General features: G+C 35.4%; 1 protein-coding gene and 1 pseudogene across 1 annotated transcript in view; both read left to right on the forward strand.

Annotated features, from left to right (window-relative positions):
* Positions 1–10,450: 10,450 nt before the first annotated feature.
* The window catches only part of LOC145269842 (N-lysine methyltransferase setd6-like), a 99,576-nt gene continuing 83,657 nt past the window's right edge, over positions 10,451–26,369 (forward strand). Inside the window, exon 1 of the mRNA XM_080125559.1 lies at positions 10,451–10,658. Coding sequence (XP_079981685.1) covers positions 10,506–10,658 — 153 coding nt within the window. The 5' untranslated portion in view covers positions 10,451–10,505. The remainder of the gene's footprint in view (positions 10,659–26,369) is intronic.
* Positions 21,680–21,861, forward strand: LOC145269912 (U2 spliceosomal RNA; annotated as a pseudogene).

Below are 26,369 nucleotides of genomic sequence, written 5' to 3' on the forward strand. Positions count from 1 at the left end.
TAGTCCGGACTATTCCCAGATAACTGTCCATTAGTTTTTCCTGAAATTTTGCCACAAATTGTATTTCATTAAATAGATGTGCACAGTAAAAAAAATTTTTTTTACAAAAATTCCCGGGGCTCAAAAGAAGTCAAAAATGCCCAAAAATGGCACATTTTGTCCCATAACTTTTGATCCATCCATTAGATTTTTTTGTTGTTTTTTTTTTACATAGGCATCACCACTTATCAAGGCCAAGAAGCCACTCGAGGATAAGGGTTAATAAGTGTATAGTAGTCAATTGGACAATATATAGTAATCGTTAGTGATGGAAATTCAGTAAATTTGTTAACTTAAGTGGAACGGCTCATCAAGAACTTGTTTACGTTGGACTTGAAGACAACCATATAGTCAGCCGGAAAGCAGGCAAACGGAAAACAGTTCGCACAGCGTGCAGTTCTAAGAAAGAAACTTTTTTCATGGAATTTAGGTTTAGGCACAGATAAAGAGTGAGGTAAATTATTGATAGTGTTTTCAGCTAGACGAGTGTTTCTCGTGAAAGTTTGGCGAGGGGCGACCATAGATTTGAGCTCAGACGAGCACTTGCCATGAAAATAATGATAAAACAGAGACAGGCTCGCAACATCTCTTCTGTGAGAAAGATGTTGCAGGGAAGAGAAAAGGACATCCCTTACGAGGCTACGAAGTCTATTTTGAACTCTGTCAAGGCAGGACAAGTACCTTCTAGCAGCTTCTGCCCAAATGTGGTAACAGTACTCCATCCTTGGATGTACCTGGCTCTTATATAGAAAGAGAATTGCATCAGCAGTGAGATATCTACAGGATCCATAGAAGGATCCCACCATTTTTCCACGTACGTATCTGTTTTGGACTGAAGATCTCCGAAAAAAAAAAAAATTTCACTTAATTTGATCGAGTAGTTTTTTTTTTTTTTTATAGCGGAAAAACACATTTTTATGATAGGTCATTGAAGGTAGCCATCTTTGAATTTTTTTAACATTCCACTCAGTTTAAAGTGCCGACACTCCCTCGCCATCTTTAATTCTAGCTTTTCTTCCTAAAAACGAACCTTTTGCTCGTTATCATAACAAATTGTTTTTTTGTTGTAAAAAAAAACAAACAAAAAAAAAAACTTCTTGAAGAAATTAAGTAAAAAATTATTTTTTCGGAGAACTTTGTTCCATAACGGATACGTACAATATAACCTTTTTTCGATATTTTCATTTTTTAATGTCTTGATTAAACTGTACAAGTGCCCAAATATTTATTCATGGCATAGGGTTGATATGCCATGAAATAAAAGAATCAAACCAAACACTATGAATAAATATTTGAATATATAAACAACTCGACTCAGAAAATTATTTTCCTTAAAATTACTGAGTTCAGCATTAAATAACCTGAAAAAAGGTTGATATGCCATAAAACAAAACAACCAAACCAAACACCATGAATAAATATTTGCGGATATAAACAACTTGAAGCATAAAAACTTTTCAAAAAATTACTGGATTCATTTTTTTATTTAAAATTTTTATTTTCTTCTCATTTTTTTTATGTACCCGAGTTTGTAGAGCTGGACTTTTTGTGTGTGCTTAAACATGATGAAGATCAGTTTTACAGTGCGCTATCCTTTACAGTATTGCTTGCTCAATATATTATTTGGTGTGCGTCTCAAATCAAATGTGATTTAGCTACTATGCCCAACAAAACTGTTTATACTAACTGGGAGAAGGGGCAATGGCGGTCTACTGGTACTTTAAAACCAGTCACTTCAGGCAGGTGGGGCTCTTCAACTTTCAATGGTAGCTCACCTAGGAGAAGGCAACTCTGATTCAAAACCTCCGCTGCCTTGTAATCAGGGGAAAATCTAAAGGAGTAAACCCCAACAGAAGAGCCGGAGTCCCAAAGGTGGCCTAACTTTTTTTTTTATTATTCAATTTTGAATTAGATTATTTAAGGGGACGGCTCAATAAGAACTTGTTTACATTCGACTTGAAAACGACCATGTAGTCAACTGGAAAGCATGTCCGCATCACAGAGTTGGGCAGTTCTAGAAAAGAATTTGTGTTCAGATTTTGTGATATTAAGGACTTTTCTAATTCAGAATTTTATTTTGAACAAGATTATTGGACATACATTTCGTTTATTTTCAATGTAAATTTTTTTTTTTAAGACTGGAAAAATATTAACCTTAATCGACTTTTAAAAACGGCGTAAAAAAAAAAAAAAAAAAAAAAAAAAAAAACGGCCATTAGCTTTTGAACAATTTGAAAGTAAACATTATCGATCAAGGGGAAATAACTCTAGTTTTATTTGGAGTGATGATTTCATTTGAAATTACGGTTTTTATTGGATTTTTTGTTTTGTTTTTTTTTTAACTCTAACGGAATGTTTTTTTTTTTTGTTGTTGTTTTTTTTTAAACTCTAACGGCTGCAAAACTTTTGCACCATGATAAAGTTGATCATTCTTGCATAGACACCTAAACTGTTGGACATTTTGGTGAGAAGTTTGGTAAGAATGATCTCTCTCTTTTTTTTTTATTTTACTTTTGTTAGTTTGAAGAGATCAAGGGGCTCCTTCCTGGGGCTAACACTTGATTCTATTACAGCTCCTCTGTATATGTGTGCGTATGTGCGTGTATTGTTACATGCTCCATTAGTGTCCTATTCCAGGAAATCAGAAATAATCTGCTTGTTGAAAGGGTCATTGACGGGAGCCTGCACCAGCCAACATTTCGTCCTCTCTCACCATCAAAAATTTAATAACATGTAAGTTATCACGATTTTAACTTAAAAATGCTGCTTATAAGATTCGGAGGGGTGACGTCAATTATCGGTGCATTTAAAAAGAGTTCGCATGATAATATCTAACTGGAAAAAGGTAAAGATGACACCTTTAGTTGAAAAAAAAAAAGTTACCATAATCCTTTTTTTTTCTGAAACGCATAATATATATGAATCGACAATTTAACTTCCAAAGTCAAGCAATGGGGCTCTAAAAAGGGTTCTGTTATGTAATGTGTATATGTATATGAATATAACAACGTACACATTGAATAGTTGGGTTTTATATTTTATTTGTACATGTAAATATATATATATATATATTAGGAGGTATATTTGGTAAAACAAAAAACAGGGAAAAGTGCTCAATAACGTTAGTAGAGCTGAATGTTTTTATTATTTCAACCCCGGGGATTTTGCTTAAATCATTACAAGTTGTTTCAATCGGCAGGACAATAAAATTATCCTGCCGATCTCGTCAGACAATCCAAGCCAAAATAAATTAGAAGAAAGATTCTTTTAAATTACAAATAAAAAGCCAGGAGTTGGAATGCTGGATAGATATGGGGAGAGGGAGGAGTGAGAGCGAAGAAAGGAAAAAGAAAAAAAATAAATGAAAGGGATGGGGGTGGGGGAGAAATATAGGTTATATGTAGTTAGAATTGTAATTAAAGATTAAGAATAAAAGGGAAAAAATTGAAATGAACTAAAAAAAAAGAGAGAAAAGTATTTATTAAGAGGGGGGAAAAGAGAAAGGGAAAACACAAGAGTTAGGAAGATATATTCATGTGTGTGTGTGTGTGTGTGTGTGTGTACTAGCAGGCCGACTGACGTTGCTTGGTCAAAAAATATGCTGATCCAATTAAGTAATAATCAGCCCAAAAAAAGATAATAAACAATTATCAAAATTATTTAATAACGTAGAAGGTCATCTTTTTAGCTATGGAGCTATGGCTGATATATCGACCTTGCAGGATTGGTTGGTTGTTTTACGGCATATCAACCCTTTTCAGGTTATTTAATGCCGAATCCGGTGATTTTGAAGAAAATTTTTTTAATAGAATATATTTGTTTTTTTGCAAGTCAGTTTCTATTTAACCCATAGTTGGGACCCTAACAGGTACTACCACTCCGGGTCAGAGTGGACCTGGGAGCAATGGCAATTAAAGGGTGGCTCCACACTCCCCAGAGCCCGCAAGCTGGGGCCTCACCATCGGATATAGTTTGAGGTCATATCCTGGACCCTTGCAGGATTGGAATGCTTAAATATTATATTTTAATTTTATGCAGATTTTGTATCTATTATTATAGAGCCTATATTCAATTGATTATTATATTGTACCCAATATATAGAAGTGGCTGCCCAGCATTGCTTGGTCACAAATATGCTTAAATATAATATTTTGATTCATGCAGATTTCACATTTATCATTATCGAACCAATACTCTGTTGATTATTAATTTGTACCGAATATATAGTAATGATTTCAAAAGTTAGAAAAAATACATGGCGGGCGTACACGAGTGAGGCCTCTATATTCGTAGACATCTATGCTGATGACACGACCATCTATGGCAACACATCAAAGGCTGCAAATGACAAAGTTCTCTCTGATTCTCTCTCCTCTGATCTCGAGCGTGTAGTTCAGTGGGGGAAGACGTGGCTGGTTATCTTTAATGCATCTAAAACCAAGCTCCTATCTTTACACCATCAACGCTCTGATCCCCATCTTCATCAGTTGTGATGGCTCTCACCTAGGAGAAGCTCAATTTTTTGACAAGCTTCTGGGCTTGACCTTTACTCCTGATATGAAATGGAACGCGTACATCAAGTCTGTTGCCAGGGTCGCTGGAAAGATGGTGGGTTCCTTCTACCGCTCCAGAAGATATCTCACTAATGATGCTATTCTCTATCTCTATAAAAGCCAAGTACGTCCAAGGATGGAATACTGCTGCCATATCTGGGCAGGAGCTGCTAAAAATAGCTTATCCTGCCTTGACAGAGTACAAAATAGACTTTGTGGCTTAGTTGGAGATGCCCTTTTCTCTTCCCTGCAACCTCTCTCCCACAGAAGAGACGTTGTGATTCTCTCTTTGTTTTATCGTTATTTCCATGGCAAGTGCTCGTCTGAGCTCCAATCTCTGGTCCCCCCTCGCCAATCTTTTACGAAAAACACCCGTCAAAAATTTCCCCACTCTCTATCTGTGCCTAAATCAAAATGTAGATTCCATGAACAAAGCTTCTTTCTTAAAACAGCACACCAGTGGAACTCTGTTCCATCTCCCTGTTTCCCACCTGACTACAACTTGGATGTCTTCAAATCCAACGTAAACAAGTTCCTGATGGGCCGCCCCCTTAAGTAGAGACTTTATGAAATCTCAACACTAACGTACAACATACTGTACATGCAATAACCCTTATCCCTGAGTGGCCACTGGGCCTTGATAAGAGGTGACCTCCTTGTAAAAAAAAAAAAATATGCATCGGCTCCAATGTTGTACACAGTTCATTCGAGGAAGCATTCATTATTCTGAAAAGAGAAGAAATTTTAGCATGTGTGTCTTTTTTTATTATGTTCTTTTCTATAGATATTTTTCTGGGGCAGGGTTTTTTTGTTTTGGGGATGAATACTTTTTTTTTTCTTGGCCGTGATTTTTGTTTGGATGGATATTTTAAAATTAAATCTGGCTAAAAAACAAAAACAAAAAAAAAACAAAAAAATAATCTGAAAACCGCAAAGTTCAAGCCAAATTAAGATTTTTATTTTTTATTTTTGAATAAAAAATAATTATTGAAACAAAAACAGTCACGTTCTCGTCGAGTAGTTTTTTTTTTTTTTCAAGAAAATAAAAGGTTTTTGTTTATTGCTACAAGTGCTAATTTAGACTTGCATCGATTTTCCTGTTAATAATTACCTGTAACTATAATCTCCAGCCAAAAATAATATCCATCCCCTCACCTCCCAAAAAAGCACGGTCAAACAAAAAATATCCATAAAAAAAAAACACAGCCTCCCCCCCAAATATCCATCCCCCCAAAAAAATATCCATCCCCCCCCAAAAAAATATCCATCCTCCCCAAAAAATATTCCCCCCAAAATATCCATCCCCCCACAAACTCCCCCAAAAAATATGCATCCCCCCTCAAAATATCTATCCCCCCAAAAAAAATATCCATCTCCCCCCCTAAAAATATCCCCCCAAAAAAAAATATCCATCCCCCCAAAAAATATCCACCCCACATAAATATCCATCCCCCCACAAACTCCCCCAAAAAATATCCATCCCCCCTCAAAATATCTATCCCCCCAAAAAATATCCACCTCCCAAAAAAATATCCATCTCCCCCCTAAAAATATCCCCCCCCCCAAAAAAATATTCATCCCCCCCAAAAAATATCCATCCCCCCCAAAAAAATATCCATCCTCCCCAAGAAATATCCACCCCACCAAAATATCCATCCCTTCCAAAAAAATATCCATCCCCCAAAAAAATATCCATCCCCCCAAAAAAATATCCATCCCCCCAAAAAAAATATCCATCCCCCCAAAAAAATATCCATCCCCCCCAAAAAAAATATCCATTCCCCCCCCAAAAAATATCCATCCTCCCCAAAAAATATCCCCCCAAAATATTCATCCCCCCACAAACTCCCCCAAAAAATATCCATCCCCCCTCAAAATATCTATCCCCCCCCCAAAAAAAAATATCTATCCCCCAAAAAATATCCCCCCAAAAAAATATCCATCTCCCCCCCCCCTAAAAATATCCCCCCCAAAAAAAATATCCATCCCCCCAAAAAATATCCAAAATAATCTGAAAATCACAAAGTTCAAGCTCCCTCCCCCAAAAAAACAAGACCACACATGCCAAACTTCTTCCCTTTTCGGAATAATAAATGCTCTCTCGAATGAACTGTGTACAATATTGGAGCTGATGTATATTTTGCTAGAGAGGCCTCACTCGTGTACGTCAGCCAAATACATCTATAGAAATGAGACAACAACGAAAGTTTCATTCTATATTAACAAACATTATTTGTTATCTTCGTTAGTAGCTTTATTAGAAGAGTACAAGAGAGAAACGTATTAGCGAGAGAGTTCAGTGTTCATACGAGCACGTGTATTTACAATAGTCATGAAGAGTTCGTTGGTAGAGAGAAAAGTGTTCCATGTATTTAAAGATAGAATTAATATATTGGTGGCGTGTCGAGGAAGACAATAGTTCAGTGTCCGTGCGCACATGTGTTTATAGCTAGTAGTCGCCGGGGCAAAAGTGAAAGAAAGGACAAAGACTTCAGCACGTTTACGTGTTGTCGTGTGTGAGTGTATCGATGTATGTTCTTTAGCGTAATAAAGAATGTTTGTTTGGGTACCGCACGTGGAAACAAATGGAAGTTTGAAAAGAGTTATAGCTAGCTCGTAGTACTCACGTCCTGCAAAGAGCTGCTCTTAACATCTGGAAAACCATCTGTTAAGTTTTGAGACATTGTGTTGAACAAAGATGGCGGTGTAGTTCAGATCAGTAACCAAGATGGCGACCAAGAATCAAATGCGGTCCGTCGTGTAGTTAACCTCTTAAGTTCTGAGATATTATGTTGAACAAAGATGGCAGCGTAGTTCAGATCAGTAACCAAGATGGCGGCGAAGAATTAAATGGGGTCCGTGACGTAGCAAATGGTGAACTGATTGAATCCAAAATTTGACGATTTTTATAATAATTTTGCGACGTCTTGATTGGTTGTTTAGCACAGCCGTTGGTTATAAAAATGATTGGCGAATCCATTCGCCTCATACCCCCATTAGGAGTCAAAAACATTTTACACCATCCAACAAGGTTGAAACTCTACGAACTCCTGCCTAACATCTAAGCCATCATCAGAGAGAGAAGGACCAGATTTGCTCGTCACTGTTAAGGACTTTATGATAGAATCGTCAGTGATATCGTTTAGTGAGGGGAATCACACAGTCCTTACGTGATGCTACTAACAGGGGATTCACATTGTAAAATTAGATTCATTATTTCTTACAAAAAAATTAAAACAAGTCAATTACTAATAAACAATAACTCTACACCCGACGATCGTTTACTAAAAACTAGAAATGCCGTGTACGTTTTTAAATTCCCTGTAGGAGAATGTGTCTCCAAAAATAACACGTACAGGCGATGTCTGCTCCCAGGCAGGGTCAGGATCAAAGAGAGTTAATGGTTTCAGGTTTCGCCTTTTACATACTCTGTCGCGTGACTGGGAGCTGGCTTGTGATTCGACAAGCCAGGGAGAAATAGATTTCAAATCTCGAAGTTATGAGAAGTAGCTCTGCTTGTTAGTAGTGGCTGTCGGCTGCTACACTTCACTTGGGTGCCATCAGCTAGAATCGAAACCAAAATCTTTATCGCTCTAGTCTTAGTCACTAATGTTTCAGCTATCGTCAGATGGATAAGAAATACTGTAACATATAAATGTATATTTACGCATGCATACAAGAGCACTATAAGTCAACTTACACCTGCCAAGTTTCAATTTTTTTCACTTTCATCTCTTAGCTATTTTTACTGAATAAAAACCAAATTGAATTTGTTCCACAGGTCTAAATCCCCCCATGCCAAACTTTCACGAAAAACACTTGTCTAGCTGAAACTACTATCGATAATTTCCCCCACTCTTTAACTGTGTCTAAACCGAAGTGTTAATTTCGTGAACAAAGCTTCTTTCTTAAAACTAAACGCCTGTGGAACTCTATTCCGTTTGCCTGCTTTCCAACTGACGACAATATGGTCGTCTTCAAGTCCAACATAAACAAGTTCTTGATGTGCCGTCCCCTTAAGTAGTTCAGTTTACCAAATTTCCACTACTAATGATCACTACAATATTATCTCATTGATTACCATACACTCATTAACCCGTATCCTCGACTGGTCTCCATTACTCCTGATCTTAAATGGAACACGTACATCAAATCTGTTGCCAAGGCCGCTGGAAAAATGGTGGGATCTTTCTATCGATCCGGTAGATATCTCACTGCTGATGCTATTCTCTATCTATATAAGAGCCAGGTACGTCCAAGGATGGAATACTGTTGCCACATCTGGGCAGGAGCTGCTAGAAAGGACTTGGCCTGCCTTGATAGAGTTCAAAATAGACTTCGTAGCCTCGTAGGAGATGTCCTTTTCTCTTCCTTGCAACCTTTATCTCACAGAAGAGATGTTGCGAGTTTGTCTCTGATGTATCGTTATTTTCATGGAAAGTGTTCGAATGAGCTTCAATCTATGATCTCCCCTCGCCAAACTTTCACAAGAAACACTCGTCTAGCTGTAAACACTATCAATAATTTTCCCCACTCTTTATCTGTGCCTAAACCTAAACGTAGATTCCATGAACAAAGCTTTTTTCTTAGAACTGCACGCCTGTGGAATTGTCTTCCATTTTCCTGCTTTCCGGCTGACTACAATATGGTTGTCTTCAAGTCTAACGTAAATAAGTTCTTGATGAGCCGTTCCATATAAGTTATCAACTTTACCAAATTTTCATTACTAATGATTACTATAATGTCCAATTTCTACTGTACACTCTTTAACCCTTATCCTTGAGTGGCCTCTTGGCCTTGATAATGTAGTAATGCCTATGTAAAAAAAAAAAAAAAAAAAAAAAGAGCCTTGATAAGAAGTGGCTCCTTTGTTTTAAAAAAAAAAGTCAGAAATGGTTGCAAAACTGCTCCGCATTAAAATATACGATAAAACTCGATAAATTCTATTTTTACTTATAATTATCTTTTTACTGGATTAGTTTTCATAACTTTTGGAGTTTATACTAATTTCTACATGGCATGTATTTTTTTTTTTTTTTTTTTTTTACACGGTGGTCACCACTTATCAAGGCCCGGAAGCCACTCAGGGATAAGGGTTATTGCAAGTACAGTACGTTAGTGTGGAGATTTAATGAAGTGTTTACTTAAGAGGGCGGTTCATTAGGAATTTGTTAACGTTGGACTTGAAGACATCCAGGTTGTAGTCAGGTGGGAAGCAGGCAGACGGAACAGAGTTCCGCAGGCGTGCAGTTCTAAGAAAGAAGCTTTGTTCATGGAATCCACGTTTTGATTTAGGCACAGATAAAGAGTGGGGGAAATTTTTCACAGTGGATTCGGCTAGACAGGTGTTTTTCGTGAAAGATTGGCGAGGGGGAACCAGAGATTGGAGTTCAGACGAGCACCTGCCATGGAAATAACGATAAAACATGGATAGACTCACAACGTCTCTTCTGTTGCAGGGTAGAGAAAAGGCATCCCCCACTAAGCCACGAAGGCTATTTTGTACTCTGTCAATGCAGGATAGGCTGTTTTTAGCAGCTCCTGCCCAGATATGGCAGCAGTATTCCATCCTTGGACGTACTTGGCTTTTATATGTACTGGATTAGTTTTCATAACTTTTGGAGTTTGTACTAATTTCTACATGGCATGTATGCGATAATGCTTTCACCTGATATGTATTTGTCTCAAAATTCAGTATTTTGCCCATGCACCGAACTTTGTTTTCAAGCGTGTGGTGAATCTCTCCAAAATATGCAAATAAGTCAGGTTAACTAAGGAACGAAAAATTTTTTTAAAAAACTGGATATAAAAATGAAATAAACCGGCTAAGCGGTTTGTATTTATCTCCCCTTTGATTCTTTTGAGCTCTTCAACTTACGGAGGTAATAAAGGTCGAGTTGAAACCCGGTAACAATGGCGACTACTTTGAAAAGACCATCTGATGATAAATTGGAAAATGTCGAGGAGATTCCTAAGGCGAAAGCTTCGACTGGCGACATTCAAGATGGCATGATTACAGCCTTTGTTCAATGGGCCAACGACCGAAACTTTCGAATCAATCCGAAGGTAAAAAGAAACCACGAAAACATTTCAAACAAAACTTTTCATGTGGTCGCCATTTTGTGTGTATGTGTTTATCGTTGTTAAGTAAATCGTTTTTTGTTGTTTCCGTTTTTTTGCTATGTCGTTAGTTGGTGTCTGAAGACGAGCTGGAATAACTTTACTTATGCACTTATTGTACCGCGCTGAAATAATGACGTTGTTATTAAGAAAGCTATTCTTAACATGTTGAGGAGGCAGTGTTTGTTTTGTAACTATTTTCTACTTTCACCTAACAATTTAATAAACAACAACAAAAAAAGGTGCTTATGCACTTATTACGCTATTTTTTAAATAATATTTTCAAGTTTTATGATATTCTTTTATTAAATTGTTTGGTGAAAACACCCTTTCTCCCCGTGTTAAGAATGGCTTTCTAAATAACATTTCAGCGAGGTAACATAAATGCACAAGTACCGTTTTCCATTTATGGCAGCAACTAAAAATAAAGAAAATACAGAAAAGTCTGTATGACGTACGTACTCGTTACAGAACGATGTCATATCCCAAAAATCACGTAATTTAATCCAGTTTTTTTAAGTAAATTTTTACTTTCTTTCCACCTTTTAAAATTACGACTTTTCTAGGCTTTCGGGTATGATGAAAGCGAATATCACATTCAAATTTGGGACAGATAAGTAGTTTTCTGGATATTAAGACATTTTTTCCAATGTATTACATAATAAGGTAATCTCCAAAAATACCGTTAGGGCTTACAACATATGGCCGCCAGAAGAGTCACGTGATCCGGTTGATCCAAAACATGAATCGCCGTATTACGAAACCGGAAAACGCAAATTTAAAGCAAACTTTGACAAACAAGCATAATAATTAAGTACAAAAACAGTTTTTCAATATCATAATAATAATTTATTTAGAACGGTCATTTAATTTTTTGTTGAGAAACAATCACAGTTTGTTTGTTTTTTTAAAACAGTGTTTATAAAAAATATTTTATTCAGAGTTTTTCATAAAAATGGTATTTAAAACAAGGTGTTCATTTTTTTTAAGATGTAATGTTATAAAAATATGATGTAAAAAAAAACAGTTTATATTTAAACGAACGTGCGTAGACATTTTGTAAACATTGTTTTTAAAAAATAAAAAATAATGCTTCTATTATGTTTTAAACGACTGTAATAGTTTATGTTGGAAGTATATTTCATAAAGAAAATTGACAACCCACTTTAAAAACAGAAATTACGAGTTTTATATATTTTATTCGCAGTTTTTTGTTGGGGGTGTCAAAAATTCCGCCTAAAATTCTGATACACCTAGTCGACCACTTGTTTGTTCTGAATAAAATACTTTTTATAAACACTGTTTTAACTAAAAACAACCTAAGATTGTTTCTCAAAGTTTGCCTATTTTTATAACAACATTATATCAACAAAAAATTAAATACAAACAAATTGTGATTGTTTGTCAAAGTTTGCCTTCAGGGCTGCGTTTTCCATTTGCACGATTCATGTTTTGGATCAACCGGATCACGTGACTCTTCTGGCGGCCATGTTGTAAGCCCTAACGGTATTTTTGGAGATTACCCATAATAAATGTAAATGACGTTCGCCATTCTTAACATGGGGGGGTATTTTGTAATGCGCATTCAGTTAGAAAAAAAAAACATAACAACCAGTGAAAGCATAATGGATTACATTTGATAGTAAAGATCTTAATATTCAGGAAACTAATTGCCTGTCCCAAATTTAAATGTGATATTCGTTTTCAGCATACCCAAAGACCTAGACAAGTCGTCAATTTAATGGGATTCAATGCTGAGATAGAAAGTAAAAATTGACAAAAATTCATTTTAGATGCATAAATTAAAAGACGTAAATAAGACGATAAAAAAAAAACTATTTTATTTTGTAGTTCACATTATTTAAAACCAGTGTACAACAATAACACAAAATTAGATGGGATAATTGTCAGCTATAATCAGCATGTAAGCTGTCGAAAATTCTCCGACACCAAAGAAGTGGTTGGTTGGTTGTTTTTGTTTTACGGCATATCAACCCTTTTCGGGTTATTTAATGCCGAATCCAAAGATTTTGAAGAAAAATTTGGTACTGGTCGCGATTTGAGTTCCCTGCCGAACACCATAAAAAACACTGACTTCTCCCTACGCATTCTCAACATGGGGAGGGTGTTTTGTACCTATTCTCTACTTTAACCTTACAATTGAATAAAAAAAACATTAAACTTTAATTAAACTTAGAAATACGATTTAAAATATAGCGCGGATCATAAGTGCACTAGCACCCATTTTTTTATTAATAAATGTTTAGTAATTATTTTTCTTTTAATATTCATAAACGGTAAAAACGTCGTCATTTAAAAAGAAAATGCTATTTAAAAAAGAAAAGAAAAAGTCGATAAAAGTGACACATAAACAGTAAAACAAAGTCGATAAAAGTGAGATATTATTAATAAATGTGTAGTAATTTCTTTTATTTCAATATTCATAAACAGTAAAACAGTAAAAAAAAGTCGATAAAAATTCATGATCGTTTAGTTACTATGGCAACTAAAACATGTCCTTTGCTCATGCGTAGGGAGAAGTCAGTGTTTTTTTGTTTTTTGTTTTTTTTTATGGTGTTCGGCAGGGAACTCAAATCGCGACCAGTACCAAAAAATTTTTTAATAGAGTATATTTGTTGTTTTCACGTCAGTTTCTATTTAACCCATAGTTGGGACCCTAACAGGTACTACCACTCCGGGTCAGAGTGGACCTGGGAGCAATGATAATTAAAGGGTGGCTCCACACTCCCCAAAGCCCACAAGCTGGGGCCTCACCACTGGATATAGTTTAAGGTCATATCCAGGACCCCCATTGAGGGACTTTTACCCTCTGCAGGGGATCAGTCGGCGTATTCTAATGCCCCACCGACAGGGCCCCAAAGAAGTGGATAAATCAGAGTTGGGTCTGGTGTTGCGAAATATTCCTAAATCGCGACCCCCAACTCTGTTAGGAGTCCAGTAATACAAAACTATAAATCGTAAACCTGTGCGTCTGAACTCTAGTGTAGGTAACAAATTGAGGTTCTTTAGAAGTAATCGTCGTCAAAACTTCTGAAAGAATTACAGAAGTCATGGAAGCACCTCACCCACCTACCTCAAATAGCTCGTTGTGTAGGTAACAAAAGTTCACCAAGGTATTTTCAGGCGAACAAGATATCCAAAATGGACCAACTCAAAGACTCCCCCCACCCCGGTTAGAAGGAAGCAGTGCTATTAAATAACAACTGCCACATATGCAAATCACTTCCAACCAGCAGCCAAAATGTCACTAGGTCTTCTGAAGTCAAAACACAACCCGACCTTTCTCTGACCTCCACTTTCTCACAAAGCATAACATGAAACAAGTTCTTATTATGAAAAATAAATAGTTATTTGCAAGCTTAGCATCCCGATGTTGATAAAGGTTGTCTGTTGTCATGCATGTCGGCTTACATAACAACGTAAATCCCTCCCACGTTTGTTTTTTTGTTTTTTTTTAAAGAGTGATTTTGCAATATGTACAACAAAATGAAAAAAGCATTTGTTTTACAGTCCAGAGATTTGAAAAAGGGTCTAAATCTATATATATAAATTTGTATTCCTGTCTGTTTGTTTGTTTGTTCACGAGTTGATTAATATATACAAAAATCCGTTACTTTATCTTATTATTCATTCTTATATATACTATGATTATTTCAAAATATAAGATTAAAGAAGTGACGTCATTTGCATATTACATTAAGGAAAATAGACTTTATTAAATAGTGGTGTATTAGTTATTGTTTATAGTGAGAGAATTATTTTAAGTGTTCTATTTAAGTTTATGATTTAAACTTGATTTATATTGGTAACATATTTAATTTAATTTATTTTTACCGACATCGATTTTTTTTTTTTTTTATGAATCGGTTTGAGTTATTTCCCTTAGGCACGAACGGTGTTTTTTGTTTTCTTTTTCGGCGGATATTAAAACTAAAAGATTTCAAGCATTATTTTTGGAATTAGTTTAAATAAAATAATTTCTGTGATTTCGCAGTTAACGTTGTGGTCCAGTGGATTTTTATTTTAAAATAAACAAGCAATTCAATTCAGCTACGATTCTTTATTTAAAACCAAAACAAAAAAACTTTCATTTACGTTTATTTTTTTTTTACCAGTTTTTTTTTCTTCACATTTTTTTTACATCGTAACTGCTAATCTTTTTTCTTTTAATAACGCAATAAGTCATAACTCATCATTTTTATAACATAAACATTCGGTTAACACAAATTGTACTTTGGTATTTTTGAAACTGAATTATTTACAGCTTGGTTTCGTTGCAACAGACCGTAAAGACAAATCTTTCTAGACTGAGGTAGACGAAATATCTGGTGGAGAGTTTGTCACATACTTCTTTTTTTTGGGGGGGGGATTACTTTTTCGTGTTTTCATTCGTTCTTTTATGGGTAACGATGGAGTTGACATATAATAATGAAAAACTGGTCAATATTCTTAGTATAGCAAGTGTGGCCAAACCGAACTTTATGTCGACCCTGGCAACGCTGGGTATCCATGCTAGTTAAAATATATAACAAAAAAATGTTACCAAAGGCAAGATCAGTTACTCTTCTACCTTCCAAAATAAATCTTTTGTGTTTTAACATATTTTAAAGCATCTATTTAATTCGAAACACAAATGGTGCCGAGTTGATGTTAGAATGACAACCAGATGGCCGACATTAGACGTTCATCCAGGAAGTCTCGATAATCGCTTAAATCATGAAAATAAAACAAAATACTGATAGAAATTCAATCCATAAATCTCACAGGGACACTTCTTGAGTGGATTTCTATCAGTATTTTTATTTTTCAAGTTTTGAGCCATGACTGACACTCTGAAGACCGCACATTTTTGACAGCTGTGTTGTTGTTGGTTTAACTTACCAACTCTGCATTACTTGTTTTTCAAACCGAATTAAAAAAACAACTTTAAAATATATTAAAACATGACCTATCCAGGTAGGTAGAAGAGTAACTCATTTTGCCTTTGATAACATTTGTTTTTTATTTATTTTATTTTTTTTTTGTAGATATTGCACCCCCCCCCCAATGTTGCATCCAGATTTTTTATTATAAAAGTTTGAATAAAGACTTTTTGTTCAGCTAACAGAACCACAGGAAGTCTATTGAAAGCACTTGTCAACATGGGGATGCGAAACTTGAAGATAACCATAAATTCATAGGAATAGGATCGGGAAAAGATCTCTGGATGTTCCAAACTGAGCAATTTTCGTTTAGCACATATCCCCCCCTCGCCAATCGTTTACAAAAAACACCCGTCTAGCTGAATCCACTGTCAAAAATTTTCTCCACTCTTTATCTGTGCCTAAATCAAAACGTAGATTCCATGAACAAAGCTTCTTTCTTAGAACTGCACGTCTGTGGAACTCTGTTCCATCTGCCTGCTTTCCACATGACTACAACCTGGATCTCTTCAAGTTCAACGTAAACAAATTCCTGATGAACCGCCCCCCCCCTTAAGTAGACACTTCATTAAATCTCCACACTAACGTACTGTACTTGCAATAACCCTTATCCCTGAGTGGCTTCCGGGCCTTGATAAGTGTGGATGCCTGGATTGTTCACATTCACAAAGTATTGCTGATGAACAGCAAATGAGCAGAATTAGATTTCGCTTCCGACGATCTGATCGATGTTTGGGTACGCTGGATAACCATTGGATATTTTATGGGAACTAGGCAAGATATGACAAATGTGACAAATGAGTGGTTCCAGTGTAGCCGCCAAACGGTCAAATATTTTGATAAGAAAACGCTTTCCTGTGTTACGCTCTATGCCTCCGATGATCCACTGTCCCCTGTCTTTTCTGTGAAAGATTTCAATTCATCAATTTCAATAACCACTGGGTCTTCATTGGCATTTATGACACCAATTTTAATTTATGTACCTAAAATGCACTTTTACTGTAATATTTGTATTATCACTTTTTTTTTTTTTTTTTTTTTTTTAATTAGTAAAAAAAAAAAAAAAAAAAAAATAGCTAAAAAAAAGCGAAAGTAATCGAAGAAAATGTCTTTCCTTGGCATTCTTGTCAGGGACGTCCAGAAAGACATCCGCTTTGATCAATGCGGGGAAAACCCTTCATATCAGGCAATTGCTATTCATTTGACACTCTCCTTTTTGTGGGGAGCTGGTTTTCCCCAACATCGTGGGGAAACAAATACGCAGAAAGCGTAAAGCTGAATTAACTGCATGATTTCGTTTCTCTCTGGCGTGATGTTTGACGTTGTTAAATTTGAACGCTTTAGAAAACCAAACATTCATTTAAGCACCTGTGTTTTTTAAATCATTTAATTCGAACAATCCTCACTTCCTCTGCCTTCTTAGCATAGCGATAACATGACACAATTTCTTTCACTTTTTTCCGGCTTCAGGTTCGAGCCTACCTGCTTATCAAAACTTTTTTCCTCCTTCACTTTTTTTTATCCCTACACACACACCGACAAACACCCAGGCAATGCTGGGAACCCGCGCTAGTCTATAATATAAAGGGCAAAAATCTGTTTAAATGTATGTATGTTTGTATGTCTTGCAAAAACTTTGGACAGAGGCGACGGATTTTCACGATATCAGTATCATTTTAAAGCTCGACCCTTCAGATGGTAAATATCGAAAAATTGGCTAAAAACATTAATTCCTTCACCCTCAACAGGGCAGTTTTCTACAGGAAGAGGTAGCAAAAAATCATTCCTTCATGACAATTTAGCCATACATGCATGCACAAAAACCGTTCTTTCTTGAATTAGTTTAAATATAAAAATAACCCACCTACTTTCGCTCATGTGGTCATAGACTAGTCATTATAGTAGCAGTGTAATTATCTTAAGATTGCATGTTCAAGCCGAGATGTCAGATATATATATATATATATATATATATATATATATAATTTTTTTTTTTTTTTTTTTATTTCGATTTTTAAAGTTTGGATATTGAAACAGGGTTATTTATGCCATTTTTTTTTTTTGTTTATCCAATTTCTTTTAAGCAGGTTTAACATCGTTCACGTTTTTTTTATTTTGCATCGCGTCCGTTTCTTTGTTTTTTTTAATCTATATATATAAAAGCGAAAATGTATGTATGTGTGTATGTATGTTCGCTTTTCCTCGATGTCCACAAAAGGCTTCTTTCAAAGAAGCGCTTGCTCGCTTCACAACTTCTTAAAACTTTTTATATCATCTATAAATTGTAATATCTCAGAGTTATCCACAGAGCTCGCCTGTCTATTTAATTTTATTGACTTTCAAACGTTAATTATTCGATATTTCCCGCATCGGCATGCGTTACATTCGGTTTTCGGTATAAAAAAAGCGAAACTCGACTCTAATAACAGGCCCAAAGCCAGTTGTCTCCAGAGAGCTAAGTAATGTTTGTTCAATGTCGACTTCGTCATGTCAGACTGTAGCTTTCATTTCGCTCCTCCTAATAAACAGGGAGCGGGTTTTTAAAAACAAACAAACCAATTTATTCAAAACTGTCCCGCACAAAATCGTAACTGCTGAATACCTATCGCCGTCACGTTAATCAAAAACGCGCACCTGTTTGTTTTTTTAACACTTTACTATTTTCCAACTGCGCGTCGTCAACGCTTCGGGTTTTTTTCATATACCACGAAAAACACCCGGGCAACGCCGGGTACCCCTCGCTAGTAATATATAAACAGGGTTATTACGTTCTCTTTTTCTTTATTTTCCATTTTGTTTTGATTTACCCCACACACCTGGACAACGCCAAGTACTCCCGCTATAAATTTTACCTGTCTGTTTAAATGTTTGTATGTCTGCCTAAAACTTTCGACAGAGGCGATGGATTTTCACGAGATCAGTATCGTTTTGAAGCTCGACCCTTCAAACGAGAAATATCGAAAAATCAGCCAAAATCTTTAATTCCTTCATTTGGTACTTTTCTACAGGGAGGAGTTGCTTTTTTCACTTATATTTTCGATTGACTAGCCTTAATTTAAACGTTTGTCACTTCCGATTTGGCGATGGATGCACCAGCAAAGACGTCACTTTTTTTTTTTTTTTCTCAACACACACCTCCAACACCAGACACCCAGGCTAGTTATATTATAAACTAACCTATGGAAAAATTATTTATTTATTGTATACTTCATTTTTTTTTTTTTTTTTTTTTCTTTCTTCTTTTTTTTTTTTTTTTTTTTTTTTTTTTGTTGGCTTAACTGCATAATCTCCGATAGAATTAAAGTTAAATTCAATTTTTACAATATCTTTCATTTATTAAATTACAGAATATTTAACTTAACCTTTTTGTTAAGAATGGGTTTTGGTGATATTGCAAGTGTTCTCCAATTTTTTGTTTTTGGTGCTTTTTCGTTATAATAGCGAAGCTTGAAACATTGAATTTCAAGTAAAACAAATCTCATCTACTTGTCATGTCGCAGTAATGAATATATCCAAAAATTATGAAAAACGATAAGGTGGAAAATTAATGAAAACGGATTTCAAAAACAGCAAAAATTGAGTTTTGCTAAATTGACATAAGATTTTCAAAGTTTTCAGAAAATAATTATTTCTTGTTATGATTTAAACTCTCCTTTATTTATTGCAGACTATTATCCCTATCTTAGTTGTGTCACGACGTTTCGGCCAACTATTCCTCTGGTTTTTGTCAGGTGATAACCATGACGGATAGGAACTCTGAATCTCCTAACTGTATCCTCAGCAATTACTGCCTTCCATAGTTGTTGTTGTCTCACCACGTTTTTGGCCAAGTAAGCTCTGGCCGGCTTTGGGTAGGATTGAAACCGCTATCTTCAGACAATGCTCACCTGGAACCGTAGAGATTCAATGTATCTATTCTGACTATGCTGAGAATGCAGTCAGGAGATTTAGAGTTCCTATCCCGCCGCAGTTAACATCTGACAAAGGCCAGAGGAATAGTTAGCCGAAACGTCGTGAAACAACTGTTGTTGTGTTATCTCTAATAAGAGGGACCGTCGTGTAATCGTCTAGTTGTTCTTTCTATATCTTGATATGTTCATATGCCGTTGTGTGTGCGTGTAATACATGTATTATTTGGACATACCTTCCTGCGTTGTCGATGTTGGTCTATCTGGATTCATCTCGTGTCTTGGAGGGAGACTGGTACCTGTTTGGACGAAGATTCAATCACTCAAAAACAATGAATTGGTTTTATAGTTTTTTTCACTTTCCAGATGTCTCGCAGAAGGATGGAAAGTGAATCTCTGGCTTGCGTGGTTTCTCTTGGTCTTATTTCTACAAATGTCAGCGCCCCCCCCCCTCCAGTGAAGGGGAGGAAGCCATCCGTCGCCTTCTACGTCCAAACCAAATCTCCTCGATTCAGCTAACCTGATCACATGACTCTCACGCAATCCGATCAGCTGATCCTGACTTCCGGGCAACATGTCTACAATATAATTTACACACCTCCCTCCATCTCTCTCTCTCGATCCATTCTTTAACACAACAACTAATAAAGATTAGGATTAATAATCCACAACAAATAAAATGAATAAAAAATACTCCTCTCAATAATGACGTGACGTGAAGGCGGAAAAGAAAGTGAAGTAAAATCTGACGTTTTACTGCTACTCTATGACGTGACCGGAAGTTTGGAACGTTAAAATTAGGTAAAATCAATCCAACTGATACGATAACTTGCAAAAATGGCTCGCAAAAAAATCGACCCGTCCTTGTAGAAAAGTACCCAGTAGAGGGTGAAAGAATTAATGTTTTTGGCTAATTTTTCGATATTTGTCATCTGAGACGCGTAGCTTCCAAATGATACCGATCTTGTGAAAATCCGTTGCCTCTATCGAAAGTTTTAGACATACATACATACATACATACATTTAAACAGACAGGTAAGATTTTATATAATCAAATGCAAAAAAAGACAGACATTATCATACGGTAACAAAACAAGAGTTAAGGCATATTTTTACAAAAGAGACAATTTATATATGTTTATAATGGAAGCTTACAGCAATAAAAAAAAAACAAAATGTTCGTAAATATTTTTAGAGTTCTTGTAAAAACAAGGGGATTCATTAGCTGAGACATTAGAAGTCTGGAGCAATTCATTAAGAACCATGAGTTTCAGGGGTCAGGGAAATTGTATTCAAAACTTCTCTTCACAATCAAATAAATTATAATTCATTGAAAATTGTTTTTAAGAATTAATTTTCATTTGATTTCAGATTATAATTGGAGTTGAGTGAAAAAGACGAATATTTTAATGAATAAAGTTTATATAGACTGACTGACGATAATAAATCAATGGGTTGTGTGTGTCTGTGTGTTCATTAATGCTTGCGTGCATGTGACTGGAGAGAGGTGTTGCCGATGGAAGCGCCCAGTGACACCGATCTGTAGACTCGGGTCAACTGGGCTTCACTGGTTTATTAAAGAAAAATCTGGCTTTTAAAGGATTTAGGTAGTTCCCAGAAATACCATTTCAAATAAATGTAGAAAGTTTTCTGATTTAGTTCAAAATATTTGTTTTTATTTAGGATTGTGTATGCGCAGATGATATGCATACAAACGTGTTTACGCATTTTGATTTTGTACGTCAATGTGTAAACATGATTACAATAGAAAATGAAAATCATAAAATAACAACAGAAAAAAAAATTTCTTTCTTTCTCAAGAGTTCTAACTAGAAAGATATCAAGGAAACGAATGCCAGCAATAATCATCTGATTCATATGAAATGAATGATGCCCAACAACAAAAACCAAATCAAGAAGGTGACAATGGCTAAGTGGTTAATGACACAAACCAATAAACCTAAGTGTACCATGTTCGAATCCAGTTCATTTCACAGAAATACTTTCACTGAGGGATGTTGGCAACCTTCATATGTTCCTTGCTGTAAGTACTCAGTCTTTCTAGAAATAATTCCAACTAGAAATATTATGGGAGGAAATGCTAACATTAATCATATTCATTTCTTGGCCTTCAGGCTAAGATCAAAGTGTAGTATCTGTTCTGATGCTACACTTCACCTTTTCTGTCCACAGTAAGTGGAGGAGAAATCCTTCTAGATTGAGACAATTTTTATTTTTGTTCCTAGCCAGAGTGCCCCTTTTTGGGGAGCTGGATTTTCCCCACATCGAAAACCGACCTTGTGTCTAACTCTGCCCTCATGGGGAGGCAAGTAAGTAGGAATAATCATCTGAATGAACGGTGTTCAGCAATTTACTCATTTTTATTCCTTTATGACATCATAAAAAACGGTAAAAAAAATGTATTTCTTGGTGTTTCTACAGAATTTGAACAGAGCTAAACCTACAACTCATTGTTTAAAAAAACAAACAGTTCAGTTCCAATTCTGTAGAAGTACCTATCAATCTTTATGAAATCTAAAAGATGCATAAAACTATGACATCATACAGATTATTGCACTTAAGTTTCGATTTCTGTGTCTAGAATTTCCACAGGTCCTGCTAGTATAGATTTACTGCATTACGATTTGGGTCTTTTGTTAATTTGAATGTAATATTGGGATTGCAGTGCATACAAAGAAAATGACAAAACTAATTAAAACAAGACGCAAATATTACAGCAGCAAGGAATTGGAAACATTGGGATAACTATTCTCTACCCTCTCCAGGCCTTGATAAGTGGTGACTATCTTATGAAAAAAAAAGAATTAAGTTTTGTTTTTTTTTCTATTGTAGACAAGCAATCAATTTTTTTTCTATTGTAGACAAGCAATCAATTAATTTTTTTTTCTATTGTTGACAAGCAATCAATTATTTTTTTTTCTATTGTTGACAAGCAATCAATTAATTTTTTTTTCTATTGTTGACAAGCAATCAATTAATTTTTTTTTTCTATTGTTGACAAGCAATCAATTAATTTTTTTTTCTATTGTTGACAAGCAATCAATTAATTTTTTTTTCTATTGTTGACAAGCAATCAATTAATTTTTTTTTCTATTGTAGACAAGCAATCAATTAATTTTTTTTTCTATTGTAGACAAGCAATCAATTAATTTTTGTTTCTATTGTAGACAAGCAATCAATTAATTTTTTTTTCTATTGTTGACAAGCAATCAATTAATTTTTTTTTCTATTGTAGACAAGCAATCAATTAATTTTTTTTTCTATTGTTGACAAGCAATCAATTAATTTTTTTTTCTATTGTAGACAAGCAATCAATTAATTTTTTTTTCTATTGTAGACAAGCAATCAATTAATTTTTTTTTCTATTGTAGACAAGCAATCAATTAATTTTTTTTTCTATTGTAGACAAGCAATCAATTAATTTTTTTTCTATTGTAGACAAGCAATCAATTAATTTTTTTTCTATTGTTGACAAGCAATCAATTAATTTTTTTTTCTATTGTTGACAAGCAATCAATTAATTTTTTTTCTATTGTTGACAAGCAATCAATTAATTTTTTTTTTCTATTGTTGACAAGCAATCAATTAATTTTTTTTTTCTATTGTAGACAAGCAATCAATTAATTTTTTTTCTATTGTTGACAAGCAATCAATTAATTTTTTTTTATATTGTAGACAAGCAATCAATTAATTTTTTTTTCTATTGTTGACAAGCAATCAATTAATTTTTTTTTTCTATTGTTGACAAGCAATCAATTAATTTTTTTTTTCTATTGTAGACAAGCAATCAATTAATTTTTTTTCTATTGTTGACAGGCAATCAATTAATTTTTTCTATTGTTGACAAGCAATCAATTAATTTTTTTTTCTATTGTTGACAAGCAATCAATTAATTTTTTTTTCTATTGTTGACAAGCAATCAATTAATTTTTTTTTCTATTGTTGACAAGCAATCAATTAATTTTTTTTTCTATTGTTGACAAGCAATCAATTAATTTTTTTTTCTATTGTTGACAAGCAATCAATTAATTTTTTTTTTCTATTGTTGACAAGCAATCAATTAATTTTTTTTTTCTATTGTTGACAAGCAATCAATTAATTTTTTTTCTATTGTTGACAAGCAATTAATACATAGGTTAAAAATAAGTAACTTTTTTTTTTTTACATGAGTCACCACTTATCAAGGCCTGTAGGCTACTCGAGGATAAGGGTTGTTGCGTGTACAGTAATCAATGGGACAATATCGTAGTAATCGTTAGTAATGGAAGATTTGATAAATTGGATTATTTAAGGGGAGGCGGTTTATCAGGAATTTGTTTATGTTGGACTTGAAGACATCCAAGTTGTAGTCAGGTGGGAAACGGGCAAACAGAAGAGAGTTCCAAAGGCGTGCAGTTCTAAGAAAGAAGCTTTGTTCATGGAATCTACGTTTTGATTAAGGCATCGATAAAGAGTGGGAAAAAATTATTGACAGTGGTTTCAGCTAGACGAATGTTTTTCGTAAAAAGCTTGGGGGGGCAGAGATTGGAGCTCAGACGAGCACTTGCCATGGAAATAACGATAAAAAAGACTCTCAACATCTCTTTTGTGGGAAAGAGGTTGCAGGGAAGTGAAAAGGGCATCCCCACAAGCCACAAAGCCTATTTTGTACTCTGTCAAGGCAGGATAAGCTGTTTTTAGCAGCTCCTGTCCAGATGTGGCACAGTACTCCATCCTTGAACATACTTGACTTTTATATAGATAGAGAATTGTATCAGCAGTGAGATATCTACTGGAGCTGTAGAAGAATCCTACCATTTTTCCAGCGACCTTGGCAACAGATTTGATGTACATGTTCCATTTCAGATCAGGAGTAAAGGTCCATCCCAGAAGCTTGTCAAAACATGAGGCCTCCCCAAGACGAGAGCCATCCATTTCAATTGATGCCAGATGGGAATCAGAGCATTGATTATGTAAAGATAGAAGCTTGGTTTGGATGTATTAAAAGTAACCAGCCACCTCTTTCCTCATTGTACTACTTGCTCAAGATAAGAGGAGAGAGAATCAGAGAGAACTTGGTCGTTTACGGTCTTACATGTGCTACCATAGATAGTAGTGTTATTAGCATAAATGTCAACGAATGATGTATGTGTTTTGGGAGATCATTGATATAAATCAGAAATTGAGTTGGGCCCAGGATGGACCCCGGAGGGACTCCAGCATTAATACTGTGAGCTTCTGATTTCTGCCCATCAACCACTACTATTATGAGCCTATCAGAGAGAAATGATTTAATAATTGAGAAAACATTTCCAGTTATACCGTAGCTGGAGATCTTGTGAAGTAGGTCTTTATGCCATATTTTATTGAAGGCCTTTGATATGTCAAGAGCAATTGCCCTAGAAAGGAAGCCTTTGTTGAGAGATTCGCTAATCCTATGAGATATAACCGTTAGCACATCTGCTGTAGATCTAGCAGAACGGAAACCATATTGCATGTCACTAAGAAGGTTATTTCTGCTGAGGTGGTTGACTACTTCTCTATTTAATATGGATTCCAGCAACTTATTCATGACACAGGAAACTTATTGGTCTGTACTGAGAGGGAGATGACTTATCACCTGAGTTCTTAAATACAGGGCATACTGATGAGGTTTTCCAGGGTGTTGGAAAGCACTTCTCCTTAAGGCAATGCTTAAACAGTTTCGTAAGTATGGGAGCAAGTTCTGGTTGGAGCTTTTTCAACACTATAATTGGAATGCCGTCAGGGCTGGTTGCTTTACTGGAATTAAGGTTCTTGATTAGCTTGGCGACCTCACGCACAGATATTTGTATGTTGTATAGCATGTTGTCTGTTATAGGAGGAAATACGGGAGTTGATGGCCTTCATCGTGTAGAGTAGAATTAGCTGCAAAGTTCTTGGCAAATAGTTTGGCCTTGTTGGATGCTGACGAGATGACCTCAGGCCCATTGATAATGGTTGGGATAGAACGCACGCTTCTGTTCAGGATCATGTTTGCTATTTGTCAAAACTGGTGGGAACCAAGCCGCTGCTCAGCTACTTTGGATTTAACGGACTGAGCATATAACTCTCTTGCATTTTTTATTACTCTTTTACAGTGGTTGCTGGCAGTCCTGAAAGTGGTTTTAGTCTCAGTACATCTCTTACGTTGGTAGCTATAGAAAAAGTGATTTCTGTGCGCAATGGTGGCAGCACATTCTAGGGAGAACCATGGCTGGCTATTAGGTTTTTGCTGGAATTTTTTGGATGGTATGAATCAATCTATACCTACAATTAACCATTCCGTCAGGTCTGATACTATAGAAGACACATTCTTTTTAAACATGGAATGCAGAGGTAGATCAGATATGAATGTATGGAAGCTATCCTAGTCAGCTATAGAGTATCGATATACAGTACGGTGGAGAAGTGCGTCTGAAGACTTATTACATTTCATTTTTATCTTAACTGATACAACCGAGTGGTCGGAAGATCCCAGAGGAGAAAGAACGGAACATGAAAGTTCAGGGCAAGTTGTGAGAAAAAAGTCTAGGAGGCTTGCATACTGATCATTAGTATCGGGCATACGGGTTGGTTCATGAACAATCTGAATGAGGTCAAAAGCAATGGAGAAATCATGACAGAACCTTCCCTCATCATCTGTCTTGTTTAAGTGGGTCTACCATTCCTCATTGTGGACATTGAAGTCACGACAGATGTAAATGTTAGCCGAAGGATGAGCAGACAGGATGTGGTCATTTTTTCTCAGATATACTCTTAAAGATAATAACTCTGCTGTTGTGGGG

The sequence above is a fragment of the Euprymna scolopes genome, chromosome 45, assembly GCF_053919585.1.
Source record: "Euprymna scolopes isolate OS-2025 chromosome 45, ASM5391958v1, whole genome shotgun sequence".
Classification (NCBI taxonomy): Eukaryota; Metazoa; Mollusca; class Cephalopoda; order Sepiida; family Sepiolidae; genus Euprymna; species Euprymna scolopes.